The 13,869-nt window shown below is 34.7% G+C and overlaps 1 protein-coding gene across 1 annotated transcript in view; it reads right to left on the bottom strand.

Moving 5' to 3' along the window:
• Positions 1 to 13,869, bottom strand: part of LOC123530966 (insulin-like growth factor 2 mRNA-binding protein 2) — a 60,236-nt gene continuing 46,367 nt past the window's right edge. The window contains exon 18 of the mRNA XM_045311740.2: positions 1 to 8,313. Within this exon, the coding sequence (XP_045167675.2) occupies positions 8,098 to 8,313 (216 nt within the window). The 3' untranslated portion in view covers positions 1 to 8,097. The remainder of the gene's footprint in view (positions 8,314 to 13,869) is intronic.

Here is a 13,869-nt window from a genome sequence, read left to right as displayed (position 1 = left end):
TATTTTTAGTATTTTTTTTATTCCTGGTAGAATAGGAGCTGGCATTTGAATACCGTGAACACTTGTTATAATATTACACTTCGAAATGCACTTGTTTCATAAACAAATGACTCTGATTTCACAAACAATATACTGTAAAAAAGAATGCCCTATGTTGTAAATCCCTCAGTTGTAAATCTGCAGACAACTGCTGATCTAGACCGAGGACAACTGTCATATTTAACATTAGATACTGATAGGCAATGCAAAAAAGATACAAAGTGCATACAGAGTTATTTGCAAATTCATCCAGTTGTATGTATGAACACTGAAATTACTGCTTAAGCAATATTCAAGATCAACAAATCATTCCAACATTGTAATAATATCCAGATTCTTAAGTCTATCTGTGTGTTTAAACATTACTCAAATTATAACCAAAGTGAACACAGTACCATATCTATGTTACAGCATAAAGTTACTAAACAACTTTACAAATGAACACTGGAACTCGCTATGTTTACTTTTACTTGAGGAAATTCAAAGCAAAATTGTATCTTCCAACCTTTCTTGCATTTCTGAAGAATGTTTTTTTTCTTCAGGAGCTGTATATCTCATGGTATTAAATAAGGCTATTCATATTTATGTTTTTCTAACTGCCTTGTGTTTTGGAATCAACAAAGTACATATTGATTTTTGTTGCTGAACAAAGCAAAGTTGCGATTTCTTGAATTTTGAATATAGACATACAGTCCCTAAAATTGCTCATATTTTCAAATTCAGACCAAACCAAAACATGTTTGATACATACGAGTCCTAAAAATAAAATAAGGTATTGGCTTTGAAATAATCGGTCGATTACAAACATCAATTTTATATGTCTGAATATGAAATTACTCACTTTACAGTGGCTGAATTTGTTTAAACAGAGTATCGAATCTTGTAAAGTCATATTTCATGCTGTGATCAAGTCTGAAATTAAGAAAAACCCACAGCTCATATCAACCAAGAAAATATATAACTGAAATATGTAACAGCTTAAGTACAACATCTAAAATGCTGTGTAACTCAGACTGCAGTAAATAAGGTGTGGTAGATCCATCCTCTCATTACACAGGTCAATCTCTCATCTGCAGTGACTGTTTGTGTAGTACAACATGTCCTAGTAAGAGGACAGATATTATTTACTCTAATAAACCCCACCTAAAATTAAGGCATGGCATCGAGCTAGAAAAGCAGAGAGCTTTTAAAATAATAGCTTTCTACAGAATTACGCCAGCGAGTCAAAAACAGACAACCTGTTCTAGGTCTCCGAGGCGTTTAAATGCCTTCCTTCAAGATGGCGCATTTATTAGAGCAAACACAGCCAGTTTAAATCACAAGTCACTATGTATACATACAGCTCTAGTTACTAAGTTTGCGGTTACACATGCAAGCCAAGTAAACTGTGGTTACTGATTTAACCCCATCCTGTCAAGAACCAGGTTTACAGAACTGCTTGCACGTGTTTTAGCATAAACAGCATGATACGAGACACTAATATATCCTATTTAAAAAAAGAACTTTGTGTAACACAACTAGTAACAGAATTATTCAAAAATTTGACGAAGTCATCCACTTGTTCTTCACCTTTTAAGAATGATAAACTAAAAACTTAGAAATTATGTACTTTACTGAGTATCATTTTACGTAACTGTTTCTAAAGTCTCGAGATAAATACTTGTTACCATACTTCGATTAATACCTGAAAACACGAATACAATTTTATGCAATCTAAATAAAGCAGATATCAAACAATAATTATCTCAACTGCAAACAGTAGGTCAGTTACAAAAGCACAAGTACTCTAGTTACTGTTCTGCCAACCTGGCATAAACTATATGTCAAATAAATGCAAACAGAAGCAAAAAGTACTAAACTCCTAACACTTAAAATGGTAAAACATCTAAAGAATCAACCAATTGGGTCTAAATGGAATCAAAAAATTTAGCAAATATATTCCTTTTACTCCAACAGTCTTCTTACGGGGCAAATGTAGGAATATACAGCCTTTACATTTGCTGTCCAGCTCAGAACCGGATTTTCACCAAATGATTTAATATGGCTGGTCAGTGTATACATCTTTAATTTGTAATGGTATACTAGTCTAGATTACAGAATTATAGATAACATGGGGTACAAAATTGTCACCACATTGTTTAAAAGGAGTACATGATTAGCAATTTTAACACTTTTTCCATATTTTTTTACGTAATGGTCTAAACCACATTATTTGTAAATCTATCATGCTGATAGTAAGAACACAAATATGTTTTAGAGAATTTAACTTCAAACTTCACATTTTTCAGGTCTGCAGGACAGTATGTAAAATCTATTACATATGTTCTTACTTGCATTTCAAATTTGTATTTTAGTGACCATTAACTATAAAACTGTCTCTTAAAAGTATGCAAGCAATGTTCAGAAAGATCTCTTTTTCTGTTCTTATTTTCATGAAAACCTTGGAAAGAAAAAATCAGTTTCCCTACTGCATTTCATCTTCCAAAGCTTCCATAAGAGAGAGACATACAAGAAAATAGTACAAAACACAAGCCGAAACAGAACTTTCATTTTTCAGACCAGCAAGACAGCGACTTACTTATGGAAGTCAAGAAAACTTTTATCTGCAACCCACTGTCCAACCCTTTGAAATTGGAAGCAAAAATTGATGTGTGCGGGCACAACTTCAGAGTTCTGTTCAACACTCTGAAACTTCTGCTCTCAGACAGCTCATCCTTACACACCATACATCTGTTCCGATGAACGAATTGACTACTTAGCGTGTTAATCCAACCTGTGTTTTGTACTGACTTTTTTACAATTAAAATAATTTGCAACAGTTTCATATCCTACATAATCATTGTGATTATTTAGAATACAAGACTATTTAAAACAGTATATAAATTTAACATCAAGATTTTTTTTTGGTACTTGCAACTGATTTTTTCAAAGAATAGCAATATAAACATGTTGATATGCTATGAAAACTTCTGTAGCAAGAATTTTGCAGACAACATTTCTTCATCAACAAAAGCATAAAAATCTAAGCAGTCATATCCATATTACTTTAATGAATGCAGCCATTTTTTTTGGTATAGAAGTGAACAGCTGGTTTATATAGCAAGTTCAAAGAACATTTCAATACAGGTTTTAAAGCTGTTTTCTTTTTAAATCAGATAAAGCTGTGGTGATCTATCCCATTTTCTAAACGACTGCTACTTCTATGGTGTCTCAAACAATTCTTTTTACTATTTACCATTACTAGGTAAGATGTTTAAAAATCATTACAATGAAGGGGAAAATGAACCAAGTTTCAGAACCAGCCTCAGAATGCAGCCTTCCAATCGATCAGTTTTGACAACTCATGCTCAAAAATAACCACCAGAAGCTGGATTTTCCACCATGGTCTTCAAAACTTAAGTTTCATAACCTTGGGGCCAAAATTCCCTTCTAAACAAATGCTTAAGTTCTGTTTGAATACTGATTATGCTGCTGTTAAAGTAGAAACCTTGCTTTTATACTCTTTGTAAAATGTAGTTTATATGTACAATAAATTGCCATCTTTGAGAACATTTCACTGGATAACCTGGCTCTGAAGTAACTTTGTTGCGTAACATTTATTTTCTAAATTGTTAGGTTCATCAATTATTTCACAGTTTGCAGTTCGACGCATCCTGGGAATATTTTACAGCCAATAGCTGCATAATACACATATTCCCTCCGAAGGTCCAACTTGGTACAATACTGCAAAAATTTACTTTCCAGCACATCAAGAAATATCAATGCTCTCTATATGCACTAAAATTACATTTGAAACATTTTTATTGTGGACCTGCAGAATAACCTTTGTTGCCATTTCCTAACCAATTCAAAAATATTAACAAGTATGAACTCATTATAAATTTTCCAGAAAAATGTTCTGAAAGACAGCCATTTCATGAAATTTCTAGGAAAAGTAATGCCCAAAACTATGTAAATTGTTTTTCTGTATCATAACTTATATAAACAGCTTTTATTTCCAGACTAAGATTTTTTTAAAAATGAAATGGACAAATGTTTCCAGACAAGAATTTTCCGATACATTGTGTTTAAATTAGAAGTTTTGATGAATACATGTAGTCGAAATTACAAAGGAGAAAATTCAGGGGTTTTGTTAAACAGATACAAATTATTCTCCAAAACATTTTAAGATAAAATAATGGAGCATTAAATCTTTATGAAAAGATGCAAAAATCTGTAATAAAAAGAAAATCACCAAACACTATCCATGAACAATATTGAACTAATCTTAATTTACATTTCGAGGGTCAGTTGAAAAACTATTGTACACATATACCATAGCTTCACAACTGACCCTCGCTTTATCTACAGAAATAAAACTTTGTGAGAAACAACACAAGTCAAGAGTTGTTTTAAATCTCGGTTCAAGTAGTCCTCATTACATAATGTACCAACCCAAACTGGACAATACAAACCGGTCGACTTTTTGACCACATGGATTGTACAGTAAATAATGAAAACACACTTAGAGAAGTGTTTCTCCACAGTTCAGGTATTTAACATCGAGAGTGAAATTTTACAAGCCTACATTCTTACCCAAATTATAGATAAAACAGTCAAAGATAAAACAAATGGAATTATCAAATACATTTTCAATTCAAGTTTCACAAAATAGGAAAAAGCAGTTGTTTTCCCAACCAATTCAGTCTGATCCAAGAAGTAAGATGTATGTGATGTGGTACAACTGGACACTAAAAAATTAAGCAAAATCATTGAATATCCTTTTACACCATTAATCCAGGTAACAGCAACATTAAACAAATGGAAACAACTTGAATCAGTACCTCTTTACACATATATATATATATGTAGTAATAAGCAAAAATTTCACTCCCAAATGTATTAAAACCTAATGATCTCTAATAAAGATACCTCATTTATCTATAATAAAAAACCTCATTTGAGCCGTGCCATGGGAAAACCAACATAGTGGCTTTGCGACCAGCATGGATCCAGACCAGCCTGCGCATCTGCGCAGTCTGGTCTGGATCCATGCTGGTCGCAAAGCCACTATGTTGGTTTTGTCATGGCACGGCTCATTTAAGTTTTGATCACTCCAATGAACCCAGACATAGAATTCAAAGTGAATGAAAATTACAAGCACAGTTGTGTCATTACAAGGTCAACAGACAATAAAACCCAGGACTAATTGACAGGCATCATTTGTATACATACTGAACATGGTTATTCTACATCATATCAGGTTTGTAAAGTACGGAAGGCTTAACACAAATTTATAAATCAAGATGAGGTCCGTTTCACAAGAAAAGGGGGGGCTGTACTCCTATTTATATTTTGTTGCCTTGGTGCAAAACAGCTGTATCAGATTCTTTATATATATATATATTATTACAGTTAAACTAGCTACGTAGTTGACAAAAAATACTTTTACTATTGTAATGTACCAGACATACTTCTATCTCATGGGTTGTAAAATGGAACACCAGTCGTTTCACCTCCAAAAACCCTAGTTGTTTCACCCCCCATATAAATATGAATAGTATGATTGATTAAAGTTGAAGTGATTGCATATCTTTGATAAACTGGGACATTGTCTAAACTTAGAATCTTAGGTCCTGACTGGTAAGTTTTTGATTTGCTTTGGTAAATACAATTTTTTTCTGGACAGTTTTTGGTTCTACAATTTCTGTTTCAACATCTGGTTCCTGCACCAAAGAAATACATAGTGCAGGTGAGTCAGCTCTAGGACATTCCATTTCTTTAACTTTTACTGTCCCTTTTGCATCACTGGATTCTTTACTCAGATTAGTCACTGGTTATAGGTTTGCTCTTCTTTTTTGGAGAGCCCTCCACAGTTTGCTCCATCCAAAGACTAGGAAAACCGTTCTGCTTCCAGTGATGATTGTACATATCCTTGTTTCTTTCTATTTAGGACTCTACAACTGGAGCATCTTCAGTTATTTCCCTTTGAACTACTAGTGCCACTTTCTCCGGCTTTTTTCTGGTGTAACATATGAGGTCCATTAGATTTCGCTCTATCCTGTAAAACCCTTGCTCTACTTCAACTCCCATGCTGTTTCCCAGAGCTTGTTGACTTGTCTAAGAGCTTCATCCTCTGAATCACTGCCTGCAGCGGTAGTCGTGGTACGAAGCAGTGCTCAATGCTTCCTCTACCTCTCTTCCTGAAGCACAACAGTTCCTCAGTGTCCTCTCATGGTTCATACAGAATATCAGAGACAAAATTCAAGTACTTTTCAAGGACTTTTTACAATTTTTCAAGCACTATTTTTTTTCAAAACCACGACCTAATCTGAACAACTTTTTTTATGTAATGCAAAAATAAAACAACCATCACTTGTCACACCTTTGAAATGACATAATTCGATTATTAGATTGATGTGATTCACTATTTTGCTGAGGTTTATCGCTTTTCTTGTGATTTTTTAGCGCACTCCTACTACTGTAATGATACCTCAAAATTTTGTCACACGACGTACAAATACACTTCGTTCTGTCTGCTCTATAGGGCTTCAGCCACTGTTTATATTCGTCTTTTGTCTCCCGCTTACTTGAGTAAACACGTTTATTTTTCTTACTCATTTTAATTCACTGGAAACACTCACAAATAGCTAAAAATTGCGAGTTATTATTCCCCGTACTTTTTTAAACGGAAACGGAAACATGCAAACGGTGATATAGTAGAAATAGCACTCTGTAAATATCGATAAAGTGTGGCCGTAGACCACTATAATAGCATACGAGTGACCCAATCCTGCAATTTCACGAATTTATTTTCATTTTCTCCGATTTATTTTAAGCCTTAAATTCTTTTTGCAAAGCAAAGTTACGGAAAGAATATTTTCAAGGAGTGAAAGGTCAAATTCAAGGAGTTTTTTTCAAAATTCAAGTACTTTTCCAGGTTTTTTAGGGTTTTTGTCATTTTCAAGGAGTTTTCAAGGACTACCATCGAATTCAAGGACTTTTCAAGGCCTGTGCGAACCCTGCCTCTGGTTCTAGTAAATCTTTAATTTCAAGTGGCACATTGTCCAGCCAGTCCTCATCTTCCGTATTATTGTGTTTTTCCAATTACTACACTAATACGAGTCAGTAAGTAATGGATTACTTTTTACTTACTTATTGGAACACTTAACACCTGCTTAATCAATATAATTAACAGGAGGTGAAACAACCAGGAGGTGAAAAGTCTAGGGGAGAAACATCTAGGAGGTGAAAAGTCTTGATACCGTAAAATGGACCTCATTTATCAATGTCATACGAGTCATGTTACAAGAGACAATATTCCGCCCTGTAACTTCCATATGTTTTGAAACAAAATCCTGGAATTTCCTGTTAAAACATCAGTATATATAATCAGTGGACTGAATAGACAATTCTATTCTGGAAACTACAGGATTTTTTCCTTCAATCTGTGTATTTCATAATATTAAATTCATCCATTCATCTATTATCTTTTTATATGTTGATACAATATTCTGACAAGAACAAAGAATAAAATCTGATAGTACAGAGGGTGTGAAAACATTTTTTTGGTCTTAAATGTATTTCTGAGTGTACAACAGAAGTGCCTTCTAAATTTTTCGACACTGAAATTGTATTATAGTGATTGTATGCCAGTTGAATGCCGCTCTACCAGAAAATGCCAGGTACAAGTACCCAGAATACTGACAAGAAAATAAATATATGGCAGTTTACTCGTAACGGAAGGGCCTAAAAACAGTACCCTCATTTTTTTTTGTAAAAATAACAAAATAGTAATCAACAAGTATCAAAAATAAATTCTCACAAACTGGCCATGATCTGAACATATCAATAATGACCATCCCTTTGTTCTTTTTCTTAACATCCATCATAAATACACTTGTCCGGGGCCTCCAGTCTTCATCATAAAACCCGATATAGATGCCTTCATCAATCATTCAACAATACAGGAAAATCCTTTGAAAAAGAAGCTTGTAAAAAGTCACGTTCTGTTTCAAAAGAGTTTCTCAAATCTCATTAAAGCATGACTTGGTAAAATGTGGTACGACACATCAGATCCTAGTTCCCGTTCATTGGTCGGCGTTGATTTGGTGGTCTTTCCTGCATTGGAGGGCCCTGCATTGCTTGGCTGAGCAAGGCACGAATACGTCTCTGTGCTGACTGACTGGCATAAAAATGTCCATATATAGATACAGGGACTTCCTCGTTATCTGGGAATGACTTAGTGTCTGGAGTTTTCACTATGGCTTGTGTAACTCGCTGCATCTCTTTTACCTGAAAGATAGGAATAGTTACCTTTTTATTATGATTCTGTATCTAGTTTAGTTCTGTAGAAAATATTTTTAAAAACAAGAGGACCATGATGGTCCTGAATCGCTCACCTGCCCCCACATGAACTGAGTATGACGTCGTTTTTTTCCTATTATTTGACATAGTGACCTGGTTTTTGAGCTCATGTGACCTACTTCTGAACTTGACCTAGATATCATCAAGATAAAAATTCTGACCAATTTTCATGAAGATCCATTGAAAAATATGGCCTCTAGAGGTCAAAAGGTCTTTCTATGTTGAGACCTAGTGACCTAGTTTTTGACCGCAGTTGACCCGGTTTCAAACTTGACCTAGATATCATCAAGATGAACATTCAGACCAACTTTCATGCAGATCCCATGAAAACTATGGCCTCTAGAGTGGTCACAAGGTTTTTCTATTATCTGACCTACTGACCTAGTTTTTGATTGCATGCCACCCAGTTTATAACTTGACCTAGATATTATCAAGAAGAACATTCTGACCAATTTTCATGCAGATCCCATGAAAACTATGGCCTCTACAGTGGTCACAAGGTTTTTCTATTATTTGACTTACTGACCTAGTTTTTGACCGCACGTGACCCAGTTTCAAACTTGACCTACATATCATCAAGATGAACATTCTGACCAATTTTCATACAGATCCCTTGAAAAATATGACCTCCAGGGAGGTCACAAGAATTTTCTATTTTTAGATCTACTGACCTAGTTTTGGAATGCAGTTGACCCAGTTTCGAACTTTACCTAGATATCATCAAGATAAACAATCAGATCAACTTTCATGCAGATCCCATGAAAACTATGGCCTCTAGAGTGGTCACAAGGTTTTTCTATTATTTGACCTAGTGACCTAGTTTTGGATCGGACGTGACCCAGTTTCGAACTTGACCTAAATATCATCAAGAAGAACATTCTGACCAATTTTCATGCAGATCCCATGAAAAATATGACCTCTAGAGAGGTCACAAGGATTTTCTATTATTTGACCTACTGACCTAGTTTTTGATCGCAGTTGACCCGGTTTCAAACTTGACCTAGATATCATCAAGATGAACATTCTGATCTATTTTCATGCAGATCCAATGAAAACTACGGCCTCTACAGAGGTCACAAGGTTTTTCTATTATTTGACCTACTGACCTAGTTTTGACCCGGACGTGACCCAGTTTCGAACTTGACCTAGATATCATCAAGATGAACATTCTGACCAATTTTCATGCAGATCCTATGAAAAATATGACCTCCAGAGAGGTCACAAGGATTTTTTTTTATTTGACCTACTGACCAAGTTTTTGAAGGCACGTGTCCCAGATTCGAACTTGACCTAGATATCACCAAAGTGAACATTCAGACCAACTTTCATGAAGATCTTATGAAAAATATGGCCTCTAGAGAGGTCACAAGGTTTTTCTATTTATAGACCTACTGACCTAGTTTTTGACCGCACGTGACCCAGTTTCGAACTTGACTTAGATCTCATCAAGGTGAACATTCTGACCAATTTTCATAAAGATCCCATGAAAAATGTGTCCTCTAGAGTGGTCACAAGCAAAAGTTTACGCACGCACGCATGGACGGACGCTGCGCGATCACAAAAGCTCACCTTGTCACTTTGTGACAGGTGAGCTAACAAGAGCTGTCAGTGGACAGCGCTCTCAACTATTCTCAGTGCTTGATTAATATAAGCGATGAGTAAAACTTTAACATTACAATAAGTATATTCTAAGTCAAAAAGGGGCCATAATTCAGTCAAAATACTTGATAGAGTTGCCTCCCCTTTTTACAGACTGGGGTCATGATGGTAAACAAGTATGCAAAATATGAAAGCAATATCTCAATGGACTTTGAAAATATTTGGGGTGGTACGTAAACTTTAACATTTATTCTAAGTCGAAAAGGGGCTATAATTTAGTCAAAATACTTGATAGAGTTGCCTCCTCCTTTTTACAGACTGGGGTCATGATAGTAAACAAGTATGCAAAATATGAAAGCAATATCCCAATGGACTTTGAAAATATTTGGGGTGGTAGCAAACTTTGTGTGACGCCCACAATAATGCCGACGCCGGGGCGAGTAGGACAGCCCTATTCTTTGAACAGTCGAACTAAAAATGTATTAAAAGTTCACAACACTTGGAAACAAACCATTTGCTATACATCCCATATTAACACTAATATAACTAGCAAAAGTCTGAAAAGCAATACAAGAGGCACATATCAGCTTTCAATGTTGTACCAGATTATCAATGCTGGCTGTTATACCTACCACACTGAAATTTCATTTCTAAATAAATGATTACGTCACTGGTTACTTATTTGTAATGAATTATGTTGTTTGCCCTTAGTATACAGTACACTAAAAAGTTCACCGTATGTGGAAACAAACCATTTGCTGTACGCCACTTTTTGACACTGTTGGAACTACATAAGTCTGAACAGCAACACAAGCAGCATAAAAGCTCTCAATGTTATATGAGATATCATATCCAAGGCAGGCTGTAACACAGTTACATGGAAACTTTATTTCCAAATGGGACTATTTTAACAATTACACACAAGATATGAATCATATTACTGAATTGTTGTTTGCCCTTAGTATACAGTACACTAAAAAGTTCACCATATGTGGAAACAAACCATTTGCTGTATGCCACTTTTTGACACAGTTAGAACTAGAGAAAGTCTTTAACAGCAACACAAGAGGCATAATTGTTTAATGTCCTACAAAACATCCAAACCTGGTTGTAACACAAGTTACTTGGAGATCTCATTTCCAACTAAAGGACTATTTTAATGTTTACACATGTAATGAATTATGTTGTTTGCCCTTAGTATACAGTACACTAAAAAGTTCACCATATGTGGAAACAAACCATTTGCTGTATGCCACTTTTTGACACAGAACTAGAGGAAGTCTTAACAACAACACAATAAGCATAATTGTTTTATGTCCTACAAAACATCCAAACCTGGTTGTAACACAAGTTACTTGGAGATCTCATTTCCAACTAAAGGACTATTTTAATGTTTACACATGTAATGAATTATGTTGTTTGCCCTTAGTATACAGTACACTAAAAAGTTCACCATATGTGGAAACAAACCATTTGCTGTATGCCACTTTTTGACACAGTTAGAACTAGAGGAAGTCTTAACAGCAACACAAGAGGCATAATTGTTTTATGTCCTACAAAACATCCAAACCTGGTTGTAACACAAGTTACTTGGGAGATCTCATTTCCAACAAAAAGACTTATTCTAATGTTTACAAATGTAATGAATTATGTTGTTTGCCCTTAGTATACAGTACACTAAAAGGTTCACCATATGTGGAAACAAACCATTTGCTGTATGCCACTTTTTGACACAGTTAGAACTAGAGAAAGTCTTTAACAGCAACACAAGAAGCATAATTGTTTCATGTCCTACAAAACATTCAAACCTGGTTGTAACACAAGTTACTTGGAGATCTCATTTCCAACTTTCCAACTTATTATGTTGTTTGCCCTTAGTATACAGTACACTAAAAAGTTCACCATATGTGGAAACAAACCATTTGCTGTATGCCACTTTTTGACACAGTTAGAACTAGAGGAAGTCTTAACAGCAACACAAGAAGCATAATTGTTGAATGTCCTACAAAACATTCAAACCTGGTTGTAACACAAGTTACTTGGAGATCTCATTTCCAACTTTCCAACTTATTATGTTGTTTGCCCTTAGTATACAGTACACTAAAAAGTTCACCATATGTGGAAACAAACCATTTGCTGTATGCCACTTTTTGACACAGTTAGAACTAGAGGAAGTCTTAACAGCAACACAAGAAGCATAATTGTTTAATGTCCTACAAAACATCCAAATCTGGTTGTAACACAAGTTACTTGGAGATCTCATTTCCAACAATGAGACTATTTTAATGTTTACACATGTAATGAATTATGTTGTTTGCCCTTAGTATACAGTACACTAAAAAGTTCACCATATGTGGAAACAAACCATTTGCTGTATGCCACTTTTTGACACAGTTAGAACTAGAGAAAGTCTTTAACAGCAACACAAGAAGCATAATTGTTTAATGTCCCACAAAACATCCAAACCTGGTTGTAACACAAGTTACTTGGAGATCTCATTTCCAACTAAAAAGACTACTTTAATGTTTACACATGTAATGAATTATGTTGTTTGCCCTTAGTATACAGTACACCAAAAAGTTCACCATATGTGGAAACAAACCATTTGCAGTACGCCACTTTTTGACACAGTTAGAACTAGAGGAAGTCTTTAACAGCAACACAAGAAGCATAATTGTTCAATGTCCTACAAAACATCCAAACCTGGTTGTAACACAAGTTACTTGGAGATCTCATTTCCAACTAAAAAGACTATTTTAATGTTTACACATGTAATGAATTATGTTGTTTGCCCTTAGTATACAGTACACTAAAAAGTTCACCATATGTGGAAACAAACCATTCGCTGTACACCACTTTTTGACACAGTTAGAACTAGAGGAAGTCTTAACAGCAACACAAGAAGCATAATTGTTTATGTCCTACAAAACATCCAAACCTGGTTGTAACACAAGTTACTTGGAGATCTCATTTCCAACTTAAGGACTATTTTAATGTTTACACATGTAATGAATTATGTTGTTTGCCCTTAGTATACAGTACACTAAAAAGTTCACCATATGTGGAAAGAAACCATTTGCTGTATGCCACTTTTTGACACAGTTAGAACTAGAGGAAGTCTTAACAGCAACACAAGAAGCATAATTGTTTAATGTCCTACAAAGCATCCAAATCTGGTTGTAACACAAGTTACTTGGAGATCTCATTTCCAACAATGAGACTATTTTAATGTTTACACATGTATCACCATATGTGGAAACAAACCATTTGCTGTCAGTGATTTTTTTTGGAAAAAATAAAGGTGCCTGTGCCCGCTGAATTGGGAAAATAAGCGCGATAATTCCCCAAATTGAAAAAAATATAAATATGTTTAATTTCCATACTAAGTGATATAAATCTGTACATTTCCTAACTGAATTTTGTTTAAAGAGTTTATATTTTTTCAAAACCACTTTTGGATTTAAAATCGTGAAATTTTTGGGTGATAAAATTAATTAAGACACCAATACAACTTGTATCGATTGTATTTATCAATTTTCACTTCATTCCCTTGAAATTTGATAACGTCCGAAATTTTGACCATCCGAAATTCGGTACAATCGCGGCGATTTTGATCTCCAATTTTCCAAAAACTAGGAGAGATATTGTCATTTTTCATTACCATAAATGATTAACTGACATAATGAAACATATTTAAACCGACTGAAGTCCATATTTCTCTTGAAAATCGGCAATGTTTTGTTTGTCACGTGTTTTCGCGACTGTAACCTTGATGCGATTTTGATCTTAAAAAAGGACGTTTTTGATGTCATTTCTGCCAATTTCATGTTAGATATCGCGGATCTCACGCCCGAATATATACTGTTACATTTTGGAAATAAAATA

Source organism: Mercenaria mercenaria, chromosome 11 (assembly GCF_021730395.1).
Source record: "Mercenaria mercenaria strain notata chromosome 11, MADL_Memer_1, whole genome shotgun sequence".
Classification (NCBI taxonomy): domain Eukaryota; kingdom Metazoa; phylum Mollusca; class Bivalvia; order Venerida; family Veneridae; genus Mercenaria; species Mercenaria mercenaria.
The sequence above is the reverse complement of the archived record's forward strand: the minus strand, read 5'-3'. Positions and strand labels throughout refer to the sequence as shown.